This window comes from Scleropages formosus, chromosome 18 (genome assembly GCF_900964775.1).
Source record: "Scleropages formosus chromosome 18, fSclFor1.1, whole genome shotgun sequence".
In the NCBI taxonomy this organism is placed as follows: Eukaryota; Metazoa; Chordata; class Actinopteri; order Osteoglossiformes; family Osteoglossidae; genus Scleropages; species Scleropages formosus.
In genome coordinates, this window is record NC_041823.1 from 838601 (window position 1) to 856605 (window position 18005).

Consider the following 18005-nt stretch of genomic DNA (forward strand, 5'->3'; position numbering starts at 1 on the left):
GCTGGGGATCCTCCATGCTGAGCTCAAGGAAGTTGCAGGCGATGGGGCGGCTGGGCCTCTCTGCTCTCCCTGCTGCTATCGTGACCCTACTAGGACAAGCAGGATGGATGGATGGATGGATGGATGGTAATTTTCATTTGAAATTCATTGTTGGAGAAAAATTATTTTTTCATGGCAAAAGTATGATGACACCTGTGGTTGGCCTATAACCATTTACATTTAAGTAATTATGTGGTAAAGCAGTACCACAATATCAGCCAACTGCACTTCTCAGATTTTTAAAACCACTGTTGTGTTTGACTACACAGTAAGGACTCCAAACTTAATGCTGACACAGCTGAAGCCTTTATTTAACATTTATGCATTGTTCATTACTGGGGTATTTAATCCAATCTGAGCGAAGCGCTGAGAACATTGATATTGAAAGGAAATTCTTGCCTTGCTAGAAGTTATGAAGCCTGTTTGGCACAAACAAATGGTTTGGTCTTTGAACAGGGTAAATCATTCCACTGTTTTCTCCCTGTGAAAGAAACAATTCAGTCATAATGAGAGATCTTGTTTCACAATTTTAACAAATAATATAGAATCGAGTGCGAAGGGTTGGACACATCGGCTCTGTATATTGCAGTGAATAAATAGAAAGCAGGAGACAGCCGCTCTGTGAAAAGATTATCGCAACGACTTTATGAAAATTACGAGGCAGAATCTGCTGATTTTCAACAACAAAATTCATAAAGTGAACATGATGGACAAAAGTTCTGACACTTCTCCACTTGACTCAGTGCTACTAGTTCTTGATTTGTTCACAGCTGACTGCACCTCTGTGGAATGAAAATAATCTGTCATTCTGAAAATGACTGAGGTGAATCAATCTGCTGATTTTGAATGTCTCCGAATAATAAATATCACATGTAGAGCGTTTTGAGACCTTTCCACTGAATCAGTGCCACTGGTTATTTGTTTGTCAAATCTGACAGATTTGTTAATCCCTGTTAATCCTTCAATTAAACCAGGTGAAGACAGTGAAGCTGTCAGAGGACCGAAAACACATCCCTGCACCGCAGGGAGAGGCTACAAAGGGCGTCTGTACAGGTGAAGTCATTAAAGAGACAAAACTGATGTTTTCAAGGAAGTTCAGCTCAGTTTTCATTCAGAATGGGTACAGTGGGTAGTATAGTGGTTAGAGCTCCTGCCTTTGGATCCCAAGCTCAGCGGTTTAAGTGTTATTTCCAGTGTTAGTATCCTTGTGCAACATCACACACATTATCTAAAACTGCCTGTTGCAATAAGCCAGAGCTTAACTGGGCAGCATAAGGCTGGAGGAGGAGAGGGCACACCCAAGATAGGACACTGATTTATCACAAGGTACCCCCAGCAGGACTTGAATCCTGGACCTCCCAGGGAGCAGGCATGGACCAAACCTGCTGTGCTACCATAGCCCACATTGAGCAACATACTTATGCTATATTTTTCCAGTAAAATAAAGTTACAGAGCTGTATAAATGGATAAATAATTGTAAGTAGCTCAACACTGTAAGTTACTTTGGAGAAAAGCATCACTAAAATGAATAAATGTAGTGGAAAAAGTTACTTAGCCTTATCGATTTTGTGCTAAACTGAAGATTTTATTTACATTTACATTTATTTACACCATTAAAAGTATTTCATCTTTACAGTTAATAAGTGTGCAATGGTTGCACAGCAGGTAGCGCTGGTGACTAACATTATATGGGCTCTGGGTTCACTTTGGGTTCAAACCCCTATCAGCGTACGTGGAGTTTCTTCCTACAGTCCGAAGATGTGCGTTTTATGTGAACTGGTGAGTAAATTTCCTTTACTGTGTGAGTGACTGTGTAGGATTTCCCTGCAATGGACTGGTGTTCTGTCCAGGGTGTGCCCTGCCTGTGCTTCTGGGATGGGTTCTGAACCACTGCATTTGGACACTTTGACATCGGTAATAACGAATACAAATTACATACATAGAAAATATAACACAGGCACAGTATATAGTCAGAGAAACACAGAAGAATAATAGCGCAATAAAAATTACCTCCAAAGTTCATTTCAAGACAGTGTTCAGGTCCTTTGTTATCGGGTCGGTCTGGGGCCCAATTGGTGAAGTCAAATGGAGTCCCATCAATCCAGAGCCACTTTCCCTCCTATAGTGTAGAAACAGGGTAATAATTTATAGTGTGAGAGAAAAGCAAAAGGACGGAATTTGGCTGTATGACACATGAGGCTGTTGCTCATCTTTGGGGAGGGGAAATGTCGTCTGTACACCGAAGCACAAATCAGATCAACTTTCTGTTGAGAAATTTGTCAAGATTGAATAAATTTGCTGTCATATCATTTCACTTTGCTGCACAATTATACTCCTAGTGAAATAACCATGAACTTTAAAAATCTTAATTGACTTAAGTAGATTTTAAGTGTTTTATACATTAAAAACGATATTAAACAATATTGTTGCAAGTAAAATATACAATAAATATGCAAGATAAACATGTTTTTATAATAGCAAACTTGTTTGTTTTGGTCTGTCCTTCAGAATGTTTTTATTTGCATGTTTATCTTTTTTTCTTTATAGCGGAGCCTGTTCAGAAAAGACCAACCAACACAGACCATGCAGTCAAGGGTTATGGACACATTTGGCCCCTGTGATGAAGAAGAGGTGGGGGCTTGGCCCCCGGTTCTGCTGCCAGACATACTTGTCCATCTTCAGAGGTTTGGCAGCTTGGATAAAAGTGATGAGCGATACGGTTAGAGAAGTAAATGGTGAAGAGAGCCATGCGCATGCTCTCAAACTGACCAAATGAGGCACATGGAAGCCAAGTTAAGAGGCGTGGAAGCCTTTCTTTGAAAGCTGGATGATGTAGATGCCGCACCAAAGACACGGTGCTCTTCCGATGCAGCCGTAACAAAAGTGACCAACTTCATTGACTCTGTGAACGGCTTTGAAAATGACATTTCCAGCACTGAACACAGGATCTCTGCTTCGGAGGAGATGAGAAATCACAAGACAAGGTGGGATTGCCTGAGAACACTAGAGGAAGCACTTGTCTCAGACAATTCCTGCAGGATGAACTACTGCAACAGATGGAGGCGGACCCAGGTAGGTGCACGGCTATCGCCGGTGTTTATTTACAGGAGCGCGGCAAGGGGGGGGAATGGGGGAACCGGGAACAGATGGGTCGGGGCAGCGTTTCGGGGACGGCTCCGTCGTCCGGGGCTCGGGATCGAGGGTACGGGCGTGATTGGGCTCGGGAACAGGGTCCGTGTCGGTCGGGGTCTCTAGTTGGTTGCCTGTCTCTGGACAGTTGGTAACGTAGTGATTAGAGCAACTGCCTTTAGACCCAAAGGGTGCAGGTTTGAGCCTCAGTTGTAGTACCCTTGAGCAAGGTACTTACCCTGAATTGCTCCAGTAGAATTACTCAGCTGTATAAATGGATAAATAATTGTAACCTTGACATTGTAAGCTGCTCTGGAGAAAAGTGTCAGCTAAATGAATAAATGTAAATGTCTCTCTCTCTTTGCTGGTGGATCTGGGGGAAGAAATGGAAGCAGCAACCAAAAATCATGTGGTTCTGATCACATCCTAAATGAGGTAAAGCTAAGCCTCAGCTGACTAACAACGCATAACAAATTCCACCATGTCCTCCACCATTTCCTTGACTATTAACTAAAAATAAGCCACATTGCAGAAACCATGTGTGAAAAACTATGTGCACCAGGTCATTCAGCAGCTTGTAGAACCAGCTTTAGCAACTTGTAACGTATCGCTTTCTACAACAAGCGGCCGTTCCATTTATTATGTTGCTGTCACCTATGTGAGCCGGTGTCATCGTTGCGGCATAATAACAAAACAAGAACGTGCTTGTTTAAAACTGTATATAACTATCGTTCACTCTGGTAGAAGCTGCATGATTCTCGCCGCAATTAAGAGTTAATGTATTGGGAAACTTTTTACCTCAACAGCATCTATTCCTCCAATCCAGGTCTTAGGAAGAGTGTTGTCTGCCCCTCGGGTGAGTTTTTGCACAAAGCGGTATTCCTCCAGGCTGTGTACCGACACCAGGGACCCACCCAAAGTGATACAATGAACCTGTGTAAAAAGCATCACACAATGCATATACTTACTTCCAGTATTTTCAAGAATAAAAACTAGATCTAGAATATACTTTCATTTACTGCTCTTCTTTGGACTGTAGGAGGAAACCTAGGTGAACAAATGGAAATCGGATAACGTGTTCTGCTTTAAATGAATGACAGGATCTGTATCTGAGTTTTGTTCAGCTGCCAAAAACCATTAAAAATAATAAAAATATTAACATGAAGCTCCATGTAAGGCTTAATTCACTATTCAGCTGATGTAGAACCAAGTACAAACCAAGTAACAAGTAGCAAGCAAACGACACAAGAGGATTCCCCCTAATAAAACATCTTTGTGAGAGTATTTTTAAAAAGAGCATCACACACACTTGTCCCATACAGGGTCACGGGGAACCGGAGCCTACCCGGCAACACAGGGCATAAGGCCGGAGGGGGAGGGGACACACACCCAGGACGGGACACCAGTCCATCACAAGGCACCCCAAGCGGGACTCAAACCCCAGACCCACCGAAGAGCAGGACTGTGGCCCAACCCACTGCGCCACCGCACCCCACGAAAGAGCATCATTCAATTTTAAAAATAGGACCTGGAATAAGATCTGAGAAAGAGTTTAGAGCTGTAACAGTATTACCTGCGCATCCACCCATGATGCACTTTGGCTGATGAAGTGGAAGCAGTGTGATTTAAACAAACTCCATCCAGAATCACACCTTGCTGTAGCAGAGGTGTTTTCCGCGGCTCTCTCGGAAACCACTGCAAATGCAACAAGATTAGGATCATTTTGGATTGAACCACGAGTGGACGCAAGCTAGCGTTGCGATACAACTCGTGGGTGCCTAATAACGCAGTACTAGCGCCCGCTAGAGGCTGAACTCTTAGGGTTCTACAATATGCCATATAAAATCACAAAGTGACAAAACACAGGTGACATAGCATGTGAAGTGGATTAATATCATTTTGGACTGAACCACTAATGGGTATTTGCTCGCATTCTGTACCTGTGTAATAACATGAAAGTAGCACCAAGCGGAGTACTGCAGTACACCACATCAAATACACACACAGTCTGAAACTACTTGTCCCAAGTGGGGTCGCAGCAAACCGGAGCCTAACCCAGCAATGCAGGGCACAAGGTTTGAGGGGGAGGGGACACACCCAGGAAGGGATGCCAGTCTATCACAGGGCACCCCAGGCGGGACTTGAACCCCAGACCCGCTAGCGAGCCGGTCAAACCCGCTGCGCCACCGCACCCCCCCATCCACATTAAATGGCGTTATACTAATATATAACTGTGAAATACAGTACTAATAGTGTTAGCATCATCAAATGGTGTTATGTCTGGTGAGGGACATACCATGTTGTTTTTGCACCCACCAAAGATATTCAGCTCATTCTTAATGAGCTGTTGTATGTTTTGCCCATATGGCAGGTGTCACGTCCTCACCGCTGGGTCATTGACGACACCTGGAACCAGTCAAGGGGGCCACCAGCACGGTATAAGAAGGCGTGCTTGATTCCAGTCGGCGCGGAACCTCCTCAGAGCAACCGCAGCGATTCCCCGGTGCCTCTTGATGATCTTTCCTGGTTTCCTGGCTTTGACTGTGCTTCACGTTTCTTTTCACTACAGTTCTGCAGTTTTCCTCTGGTGCCGTTTGCTGTGCGATTGACCTGTCCTTGTCCCTATTCTAGTCCGTGTTCCTGTCCTTGTCTCTATTCCTGTACCTGTTCCTGTCCCTGCTCCTGTCCCTTTTCCATCTCCCTGTTTCTGTCCCTGTCCCAGTCCCTGACCCTGTCCCTGTTCTTGTTTCTGTCCCTGTTCCTGTTCCTGTCCCTGTCCCTATTTGCTTTTCACTTTGGCTTTTGTCTGTGTACCACTGAAGACGAGCACACAGTTGAGTCTGTGGCTCAATTCCGTCCGGCGGCGACTACAACATGACAGAAGGATGAATATCAGATATTCAGACTGATGACTATATGAAAGGACTGTACTGTAATGTCACAATAGGCACATAATGGTAGACAGTATATCAGAAAATTGTTCATGATATTGAATTACATTTAAAATGATCCGTTATGTACTCAGTTGAATAATAAAAAGCACATAAGTTTCAACTGAATTCTGGCTAAAGAACAGCTTTATAGTATATAAAGGTAGTGGCACAGCAGGTGAAACTGGAGCCTCACAACTCTTGAGCAGCTTCTTACGCAGTAGATCTGAATCCAGCTCAGGGTGTGTGGAATTTGCATGTTCTCACCGTGTTCACAACCCAGTGAGTTCAATTTTCCTGGATGGCACTTAGCCAGTTATATTATAGATCAACTAGCTATTTCAGTGAACGAGTTTTCAATGATACCTTTGCAAAAATGAGAAAGGTATAAAATAATGACACTTGTATACAGCCCTTAAAAAATTAGACCGATAGATGTCAGAAACACTTTAAAATGGGAGGTTCCTCCTGTTAGCACTTTGACCAATTGCAAAGGGGTAAAACCTGCAAAAACTGCACTGAGGACCTGTTTGACCTCCAGCAGTAAAGGATGTAGCAGCACAAGAGTCGCAGACTGAGAGCATGTAAAAACGGCAATAAAATGTGATTTCAGGGAATTTATGCAGAGGAACAAACACACACACACACACGTTGTCTGAAGCAGCTTGTCCCAAGTGGGGTCGCGGTGAACCGGAGTCTAACCCGGCAACGCAAGGCGCAGGGCTGGAGTCGGGGGGCACACCCAGGACAGGATGCCAATCCGTCACAAGGCACCTCAAGCAGGACTTGAAGCCCAGACCCACTGGAGAGAAGGACCCGGTCAAACCCACTGCACCACCGCACCCCCATGAGGAACAAACACTGATGCATAAATGAAGAAGATGAATACATTGTGTACACCGACAATCCCCACCACCTTCAAACTGAAGTTATTGTAAATTATACAAATATAAGACTTGTCTTATTTGTAGCACTTTTGCTCTTCCTCACTTGATGAACATTTCTGTTTAGCCTTAATTGTCATTTTCACTTATTCATTTAGCAGGCACTTTTCTCCAAAACAACAACTATTACTTACTGCCTAGGTAGCATTCCAAAACTACTGCCAACTAGGTTTAAACTCTTAGGGTAGTACAGTCTGCCACATAAAATCATAGGGTTATGGCGGGTGTTTGCATACCAAACAGGCAATAGTTCATTAAGCATGAGTGGAATATAGATAGATAGATAGATAGATAGATAGATAGATAGATGAAGGAACAGATCAGGTGACAGAAGCTCTGGCTTAGTCATGGTGGGACGATCTCCACCATCACTCAGAACTGCTGAATCTCTGTCCATATTTAAAAGGAGTGAAATATCTGTCACCTGATTTCTCACGCTGTTCCTGAGCTCTGGGTGCAGCGAAAGCACCACTGAGAACAAGAGCAGTGAAGAGCAACACAGAGATGCTCAGTGGCCCCATGATGCGGCTCCTGGAGGGACAGGAAACAGTTGGACCCACTGGTCAGTCCAGAGGAGAAGTTCCTTCACTGTGTGGGGTTTTACTGAAGGAATGTTGAAGCCACTTGCTCTTTCTCTTCTAATGTTCCTCATTAAATACATTAAACAGTGAACATTAAACTCTTCGAGCTCCTACAATAGAGCAGTTTCACAGTTCGACACTTCCATACTCACATGAACGCTATTTAACATCAAACTGTAATGATCACCCTTTGTTCAGCTAATTCCTCATTCTCAATAAACGAGTGAAATGTTTTATTTTTGCAAAATGTTTCTCTTCCACTGAGTCTGTTGACTAATAAAACTTACAGTTCTCGAATCAGTGCTGGAGGTATATAGGAAAATTTATTTTTAAAAAAAAATACAATGGGAAAGACAGTTAAGAACTGAGTTTTAGAAGCTGTACCAATGTGAGTTACAGAAAACAAAAACAGTAGAGAAAAGGAGTAAAGAGAAATAGATTCTCACCAGATCCTTTCTGTGACACTGAAATGATTTCGTTCTTTACTCTCTATCACAGTATGATTGTCCTGTAAACTTTATATAGGTTTTGTCTGGAAACACTTTAAAATGGGAGGTTCCTCCTGTTTGCACGTTGACCAGTTACAAAGAGTAAACTGCAAAAAAAAGAAAAAAATTGAAAATCATTATTCAGTCTACATTCTTGGGGGGTGCGGTGGTGCAGTGGGTTTACTTGTGTCCTGTTCACCCCTGGGTTTGGGGTTCAAGTCCCACTTGGGATGCCTTGGGTTGGACTTGCGTCCTGTCCAGGGCGTGTTCCCTCCCCCTCCAGCCCCTACACCCTGTGTTGCCTGGCTAGACTCCAGCTCACCGCAACCCCACTTAGGACAAGCGGCTTCAGCCGGTGTGTATGTATGTGTGTGTGTGTCAGTTTACATTCTACCCCTGGTTTCTGCAATGTTACACCTATGTTGAAATGTATGTTTGGTCCTTGTGTAATGGAGCTCTTGTAAAATGGCATATGAATATATATCTTTTCTTCATACAGTGGGTTTATTAGTCAATACAAGAGCAGCTTTCCTACCAGGTCATTTTACCACAACAAGTATTTTATACTGTACTACAGTGTGTACCAGTTGTTTGGGACAGAGATGCACCCTTTGCACCACAAGCCCATCGTGAGCCATGTAACCAAGGACAGATTCAGCACACATTAGAGAGATTATACAAATATACTGGATGGACATTAAAAGTCTACACATCCCTACTGAAATTTCAGGTTTTGATGATGTAATGACTGAACTCAAGTCAAGTGATGCCAGACTCATTTTCACCTTTATTAAGATCTTGAAACAAACAATAATGTAGTGAAAAACAGAAGGAAGAATAATTGAAAATATGTAGCCCGCCCACTCAATTCTGGTTTTTTAGTATTAGCATGGGAGGTGAATTGGCGGTGTCTACGACAACATAACTTTGGGAAGTCTCTAGTGTTGCTTTCCAATCTGAGGTATATGACTCTTCCTAGGGTGAGGAGAGGCCCAGTTAGCACAGTGCAAAGCTATACCGTTATGTCATGAGATTAGACCTCCCATGCATCACACTTAGCAACCACAGCCATTTTTTCTTTCCCAAAAAAACATTACAAACACACAGAATATCACAACATCCAAGTTAAATATAAAACCTAAGAACATTTCATATACAAACTAATAATTCACACCTTTAAATATTACAGTACTGTCAGCTACAGAAAATGAACACTTTATACCTGGGGTTTTCTTTCATTACTCAGTCTACCATCTCTTTGGCGCGTTTGTTGGCGCTTACTTGTCCACCATGAGAAAAGTACTCTGTCGGTACTGAGTCACTGTTCCGCGTAATGCAGGAAACAGTAGTCGGCAACCTGTTCTCACATCCTCTCTATCCAGCGAGAGCGGAGGGATGATGACAAATCCTGTTGGTGCTCTGTCCGCAGTCCGCTTGTGCTGGCAAATCCCAGGCACCTCCACTGCCGCCACTAGGGTTGCAGCTTAGAGAACTTAGTGCAACGGTGTCTTCAAACAGTGCAAGAATAATCGTGGTCCACAAAGAGATGAATGGATCTCATTGTTGAAAGGTACAAATCAGGAGAGTGATGTGAAGGAGTTCAATGTACCATGGTGCACTGTTAAGGCCATCAGTAAGAAGCTGAGGAAGTATGGAGCTACCTGGGAAGTTCAAAGTTCATGACCAGGTGAGGAGAGAGCTCATCAAGAAGGCTACCAAAATTGTCATGCTGCGCTCAGGAAGGGACTCAAGCACGATTGCTTTGTTCCTTTAAGGAGCAGACTAGTAGCAGAGTCCGCAATCAGGTGTTTCCTCGTTGCTGTTTTTATGCCCGTTCACCTTAATTACCCACAGGTGCAGTTGTCGGTTTGGGGGGCGTGACAAAAATACCAATGGCAACCTTGAAGGACCTGCAGGAATTTATGGCAGTAAGTGACCTTTCCCTGCATATTACAACCGTTTCTTGAATAAGTCTGACCTGTGGGGTAGGGTGGTGTTAGAATTCATCCTTTTCAGACAATTCAAGGTTCTTTGAAGTCTCTGTGATCAGTCACAGTACAGTTAATAAAGGTTTTAGTACTATTCTAGAGAATTTCACCAGCCGTTGTCCATCACACATATATGCACACAGCTGGAAGGATATACGGTCGTGCTCATGTTCATGCGCCTGTTTGCCGTATGTCCGTTGCATCTTTTAATACAGCCCTAAACTTACACATCAGTGTGTTCTTAACAAAAACGCTGGTCAAGGTCTTTTAACCTCTATTCCTGGTCTGCAGAAAATAACCAAGTTGCTTAGGCATTTCATGTTCTGGAACTCTCTGCAGCATGCACTTCCCAGTAACAGTAAAAGAACAGTAAAAAAAAGTAAAAAGAAAAGAAGATGAAAGTTACACTGCAACAGTATGAAGACCAAAGCCATTGCTCACAAACACAGAGGCATCAAAGCCAGTTTCACGTTTTTTAAATATGTATTCAGTCTCCCAAACCCATGTGGAAAACTGTCTCCAAAGTGACATACACCCAGAAAAAAACCAAATACTACATATTAAAGTGTTATACAAATATATATGCATTCTTTGTACTAAAGAAATGTTTGGAAGGGTTTTCTTCAGTAGTGACACCTTTCCTGCATGTAGGTGTGCATTTGGTTTGTTTTACTTTAAGGTCTACAGTGTAACTTCAGACACTGAATTTTTGTAGAATATCAGTCTTCAACTTTGGCAGCCAGCTTGTCACAGAATTGTAATTTTGTGAATGGGGATTTATAGCGATATGTTTAAATTGTTTTTTTATTTTTTTTAGTTTTATTTCTGTAGTTGCTGGAAGCCTTTGCTCTACAGTGTTCAGAGCTTCCTGGAGACTAATAGATTTTGACTCATAACACATGTACAAGAGGGGGGTGTGGTGCTACAGCGGCAGAGCAGGTTTGGCCTGTGTCTGCTCTGTGGTGGGTCTGGGGTTCGAACCCTGCTTAGGGTGCCTTGCGACAAATTGGTGTCCCATCCTGGGTGTGTTCTCTCCCCCTTCATCCTTGTGCCCTGTGTTGCCAGGTTAGATTCCTGTTTGCTGCGACCCTGCTTGGGATAAGCAGTTTCAGTCGATATGTGTGTGTACACATGTAAATATATAGATAATAAATTGCCCTGCTGCCCCCTCTGTTGGACCTGCTACTGTTTTTCTGTGTCCTCAAAATGTATGGTGTTCATGCTTAATGCCACTGAACAGCATCGACTATAATTTTAATTCTTAGCATATAATGCAACATTGTAATTGCATGCAATCTGTGTACAATAAAATGAATATATTCACGCTGTTCACTTACACAGCATGCATTTAAAGAACATGTTCTGAATCCCTTTCCTGTTGATAATATTGCTCTAAAACAATGTAGCCATTTAATAAATGTATCTGAGAGCTTCAGTCACATACTACATGGAATGACCTCCTCTGCATAAAATTTGCAAACGTTTCTGATAGAAAAGATATTTACCACAAGTTAAAGCTTAAGTAACGAAGAAAAATATTAAGAAACATTCCACAAAATTTTGCAATCCTTGATTAGGTATTGCAACTTCTCTGCAACACCAAAATGTTTGCTCTCCAAGAGCAAGAGCTCTGATGTTGCAGATATTAAGTTGCTATGATGCTGGATATCATTATTTATTTAAAATGGGCCAAATAGGAATGATATAGTAAAGTGTGATGATAATAAAAAAAAAAAAATAAAGTCTGAGAAAGGAAGCTGCATGACTTTACTGAGTAAATATTCGCCTGAACATGGGCTTTTCAACAAAATGTTCACCAATGTAAATATAATGAAAACAAATCATTTTTATTCTGCTGTGATAGAAACCCCATTTCTTGTTTATAAATAGTAATGTCATTACTCACAGAGGACCCCTGTGTAGCACAGTGCCACAGACAATGGAAGCAAACCCAGCACCTCAGAGGATCCACCCCTGTGCACTGATCAATGCCTTTCATGGTTTGTACCCTGTCCAAAGCCTTGTCTAGACCCAAGTACAGTACTTGTCAAAGTCCTCGTCCAAGGCCAGTTCTGATTTGCGTCCGTGTTTTGTGTCATCTTCATTCGAACAGCTTTTACATTATAAGACTGTATGCTGTATACTGGAAAACTAGTTCCTGATTCACAAAATGTTCAACCATGCAAAATTACTGTTGTTTTTCAAACATGGAACCAAGTCCAGAATATTAGAGCTACCTGTAAATCGAGGCTTTGGACCCGCATGTTAAATATCACTTATTTACAATATGTTTGCATGTTCCATTTTGCACCAAACCTATCCCAGAATCACTGTGGACAAGGCTAGGTGGCATATACTCTGGACAGGACACCAGTCCATCACAGGGTTTGCACAGAGATGCACACAACTTAACATCACCAATCCAGCTGAAACACATGGCTTTGGACTGTGGGAGGAAACTGGAGCAGCTGGGGGAAACCCACAGACCTGGGGAAAACACAAAAATCTTTCACAGACTGAGCTGGACTCAAACCTATGCCTGAACTACCAAGGTGCTGTCAGGCAGCAGCACTACCCGCTGTGCCACCATGCCACTCCTTCTCTTTTCATTGTGTCATTTTATTCTGTTGTTCTATGGCAGCATGGTGGCACAGCAGTCAGCACTGGTTCCTCAGCTTGTGTCTGTGGGTGTGTGTGTGTGTGGATTTGTACCTGCTTCATTCTATGTGGAGTTTATATGTTCTCTCCGTGCTTGTGTGCATTTCTTCCAGGTTCTTTTGTTCTACTGTTCCTGCCTCCTGTTCCAAGGAACCTTGTTGATTCACACTCAGATCTTCATGTACATGCTTCGTGAACAGCACAGAATCTGCACTGATCGCCTTTTGCACTTTGCATTAGTCATTAGTATTTGCAGTACATTTGTCAATTTACACTAGTAAATTTGTGAGCAGCTTTTGTAAAAAGGAGTGTGGTGGTGCAGCGGGTTTGTCCAGCACCTTGCTGTTTGGTGGGTCTGGGGTTTGAGTTCTGCTTGGTGCCTTGCTATGGACTGGCGTCCTGTCCAGGGTGTACCCTTCAGCCTTGCACCCGATGTTGCTGGGAAGGCTCCGGCTCGCTGCGACCCCACTTGGGACAAGGGGCGGCTGACAATGGATGTTTATAAATAAACAGTTTAACTGAGCTCAAACACTTTCATGTTTATGATCACAACAGTTTGTTTTGTCTAATGAATACACACACACACACACACATCTTCAGAACCGCTTGTCCCATACGGGGTTGCGGGGAACCGGAGCCTACCCGGTAACACAGGGCGTAAGGCCGGAGGGGGAGGGGACACACCCAGGACGGGACGCCAGTCCGTCGCAAGGCACCCCAAGCAGGACTCGAACTCCAGACCCACCGGAGAGTAGGACTGTGGTCCAACCCACTGCGCCTGTCTAACAAATAGATAATTTTATTATATCCTTCTATATTCTACTTGATATTCTAAAAAAACATCTGAAGTTGCGCTCTAACTACTTAATGCAGAAGACAAGCAAATGTGTCAGTTACAGAAAGCGCTTCTAGACAATAGAATGGAATTTGAACAATTTTTTTCATATTCATATTCATGTGCTGTTCAATGCTATTAAATATGTGCACTTGGAAAGTGATAGTATCAAACAAACAAAATGTGATTTAATAATTGTCATATAAGCCCTCTGTCTGTTGTTTATATACTTTTGCTTCCTTTGACGTGTAAATGTGTAAATTCAACAGTTTATTTTGTAGAGCGCTCTCACCAGGGAGACACACAGCACTGAAGTGGTTGAGCCACTAGTACCTCTGTAAGCCTCAAAAGACCCTGTTGTTCCTGGATAGTAAGAAACCCCAGAGGAAATAAAGATGACACCTCATGAATACATCAGTTGGGGTCAGTGACTGAAATTAATACTAAAAAAAAGGTTTTGTGTCTAGTTTTAAAGGTAGTGACAAAAAAAAGATTCTTCACTGTTGTAGGCAGAGAGTGTTGCACAGTTCAGGGGCCCGATGGATAAACACTCACATTCTTCGTACTGAAATGTGATTAAATCAGCATCCTGCGAACACAGAACGGTACTTGGCTTGTAGTCATTGGAAAAAGTGTTCCGATTGTGCCGGATGAAATTATTCTGCTAAATTGTGCTTTAACATTATTCATAGGCTGCTGAGATTATCTGAGTTCAGGGTTGTTCAACACTCAGATGTTCCTCTTTTCATATGGCTGTTTTGCAAGGTGTCCTAACTGCCAACTAGAAAAGGATACAGGTCACATTCCTCAGAAGTAAATACTTGAGAAACATAAACTGTCAAGAAAAGGATGACCCAACATAGCCTCATTTCATGCTATAAAAAGATGAAGGGAGGAAACAGAATTTTTGGAGAAGTCTTCTCTCTCATTGGTCTGCCTATTGCAGTAGCATACTAGTAAAGGCAAAAAAATCACTGTCAAATGAATGGTTGTATTGTTTAGGTTTAAATTTTCATCCGCTAGTTAGAGAGGAGACTGGAGATATAATCTGGCATATGGTTCGTCATTCATTCATTATTGTCACGTCCACACCTGCACCGCAGTCGAAAGCACCTAATGCCGATGAAGCACCTGATGACAAATAGAGCACCCAGCTTTAAAAGACCCACCTCAGCTACTTCGCATTTGCGGAATTCAATTCAATTCAAGAGTTTATTGTCATGTGTACAGTAAACAGTTCGTTACACCGTACAATGAGATTCTTACTCTGTGAATCCTCTCAGCAGTCTATGACATAAATTGTAAGGACACAAGGAAAGAAAAACACATGAAAAACACAAGGAAAACAAAGAAAGCACAGGGCATAAATCACAAACCTACAAAAATGACTATTACTGCAAGGTCGCAAGTTACTAAAATTACCAAGATTACTACAAGTATTAGTGCAAAAATCCAAGAAACGAGGTTATATATGTATATAAAGTGTGCAGTGCGCAATGTAAACATGGAAGTCGTACATGTGCAAAGTCCTGCAGAGGTAGATTGGGTCTATTCACAGTTGGGGGGGGTGTGTATACTCAAGGTATGCAGAGGTAGTGTGTGGTCTCTGATGATATTGGAGTTGTGGATGTGTACATGAGTGTAGGAGGGATGGGGGGTAGTTGACACCCCTCAGACTCAGAGGGTAAACTGTGTCTGCTGTGATGGGTGGAGAGGCAGTGGATGGGTGTCATTCACAAGCCTGATGGCCTGTGGGTAAAAACTGTTTTTCAACCTTGAGGTTCTGGCTTTAACACTCGTGTAGTGTCTGCCTAATGGTAAGGGTGTGAAAAGGCTGTGCTGGGGATGACTGTTGTCCTTGATGATGTTAATGGCTCTCCTGATGGTTCTGGTCTGGTACAGGCTCTCCAATGATGGTAAGGATGTTCCAGTGATGGTTTGAGCAGCTTTCACCACTTGCTGTAGTGCCTTACGGTCCTGTACTTTGCAGCTTCCAAACCACACTGTGATAGAGCTGGTGAGGATGCTCTCGATTGCACACCTATAGAAGCTTCTGAGGATTCGGCTTGGCATGCCAAATTTCCTCAACCTTCTCAAGAAATGCAGATGCTGACGTGATTTCTTGACCAGATGTGTAGTGTTGTGAGACCAGGTGAGATCTTCAGTAATGTGAACACCCAGGAATCTGCTCACCCTCTCCACCGCTGCCTCACCAATATGCAGTGATGAGTGTCGCTCCCTCCTTCTCTGTGGATCTATTATCAACTCCTTTCTTTTGTTGACATTGAGGGAGAGATTGATATTGTGTAACCACTTCACTAGGTCAGCCACTTCCTTCCTGTATGCCAACTCATCGTCTCCCGTTATCAGTCCAATGACTGTCGTGTCATTGGCAAATTTGATGATGCTGGTGTTGTTCTTGGAGGCCACACAATCATGGGTGAAGAGTGCATAGAGCATGGGGCTCAGCACACAGCCCTGCAGAGTTCCTGTGCTTATGGTTATTGACCTGGATGTGTGGATCCTGGGGGAGGGTGTGGTGGCGCAGTGGATTGGACCACAGTCCTGCTTTCCAGTGGGTCTGGGGTTCGAGTCCCCCTGGGGGTGCCTTGCGATGGACTGGTGTCCCGTCCTGGGTGTGTCCCCTCCCATTATGCCCTGTGTTACCAGGTAGGCTCCGGTTCCCCACGACCCTGTATGGGACAAGCAGTTCTGAAAACGTGTGTGTGTGATTCCCAATTCCTAACGGACTGGGATCTGCCTGTTAGAAAGTCCAGAACCCAGTTGCAGAGGGTGGGTGGCACACCAAGATTGTGAAGCTTGTTGATGAGCTTTGAGGGTATCACTGTGTTGAATGCTGACCTGTTATCAATAAACAACATTCAAACATAGCTGTTCTTGTTTTCCGGGTGGGTGAGGGCAGTGTGCGCTGATGGCGTCCTCTGTGGATCTGTTCCATCTGTATGCGAACTGGAGAAGGTCCAGAGTATCCGGAGTGATGGTCTGGATGTACCTCATGACGATTCTTTCGAAGCACTTCATCACTATTGGAGTCAGTGCAACAGGTCGGTAGTCATTGAGGCAGGATGCTTTATTGTTTTTTGGCAGCAGCAGGATAGTGGTCCTCTTTATGCAGGTGGGAATTGAAGCTTGTGCAAGGGACAAATTGAATATATCTGTAAAGATATCAGCTGGCACCGATGAGCAGGCTCTAAGTACGCGTCCAGGGATGTTGTTTGGTCCGGCTGATTTCCGTGGGTTTGTTGTTTTTCCAAAAGTCTTTGCCACTTCTTCAGATGTGACCGTGAATGGTGGGTTCTGTGTGTTCCCATCAGTCAGTTTAACACCCAGTCGTTTGTTGTTCAAGACCTCGAAACAGGCAAAGAATTCGCTGAGTTTGTCAGGTGTGATGCGGCTGTCAGTGATCTCACACCTGCTTCTGCTCTGATAGTCTGTGATATTCTGTAATTCCTGCCACGTGTGCTGCGTGTCAGCAGTAGTGTAATGACACTCCAGTCTCACTGAGACAACCGTCCCCTTTGCGCTCATGGCCCGATCACCTTCATTCCTAGTCCCAGTTCTTTGGTCCCTGGCTTCTGACCATTCGCTTCATCTCATGCCTACGCCCACAGATCCTCATTCCCACTCTGACCGCTGATCGACTGACTCTTTGCGCATTCCCGATGAGACCGCTCGGTTCCTGATGAACAATCCTGCACTTGGATCCAGCCATCCTCGCATCCTCTGTTCCGAGTGACAATTATCAATAACCGCCAAATGTCCAAATTTTTTGGTTCAGAGCCTTTCCAAGAAACAGAGAGCAAGGAACACACTAGAAGACATCAGTTCATTGCAGGGAAATCACACACAGTCACTCACACATGACAGATCATTTTGAGTCACAACTTCACCTGAAACACATGTCTTTGGACTGTGGGAGAAAACCCATGAAAATAATGATGAAATATGCATACATGTTAAATAAATGCTTATGCTATGTCAGCATTAAGTTTGAAGTCATTGCTACATAGCCAAACACAATTGTTGCTCCTGGTTCTTTTCCATTATTTTATGTATAATTGCTTAAATATAATACCTTATAAAATAGGTAACAGAGGCCTTGAAATTTGAAGATTCTGTGCATGATCTCAGCTGTTCCCAGGACTGTGCTCTTCTGGAAAGAGACTTCAGATGTTGTTCTCGGAATCTGCTGGAGCCACTCTCCCAGTTTGGGGGTCACAGCCCCGAGCACTCCTATTACAACTGGGACCACTCTGGACTTCACCTTCCACATCCATTCTAATGCTACCTTCAGCCCTTGGTACTTCTCGATATTCTCATGCTCCTTCTTTCTGATATTGCTATCACTTGGGATTGCCACATCTATCACAATTACCCTCTTATTCTCCTTT

At 43.4% G+C, this 18005-nt stretch overlaps 1 protein-coding gene across 1 annotated transcript; it reads right to left on the reverse strand.

The window, feature by feature from the left end:
• Positions 1–365: 365 nt before the first annotated feature.
• LOC108923640 (ladderlectin-like) lies at positions 366–8137 on the reverse strand. The gene is made up of 6 exons (XM_018734535.2): positions 8071–8137; positions 7468–7574; positions 4743–4864; positions 3968–4102; positions 2051–2159; positions 366–520 (listed from the first exon to the last, which is right to left on the reverse strand). Exons 2-6 carry the CDS (start codon positions 7562–7564, stop codon positions 450–452), a joined length of 534 nt encoding a protein of 177 aa, XP_018590051.2. The 5' UTR covers positions 7565–7574; positions 8071–8137; the 3' UTR covers positions 366–449.
• Between the last annotated feature and the right edge of the window lie 9868 nt (positions 8138–18005).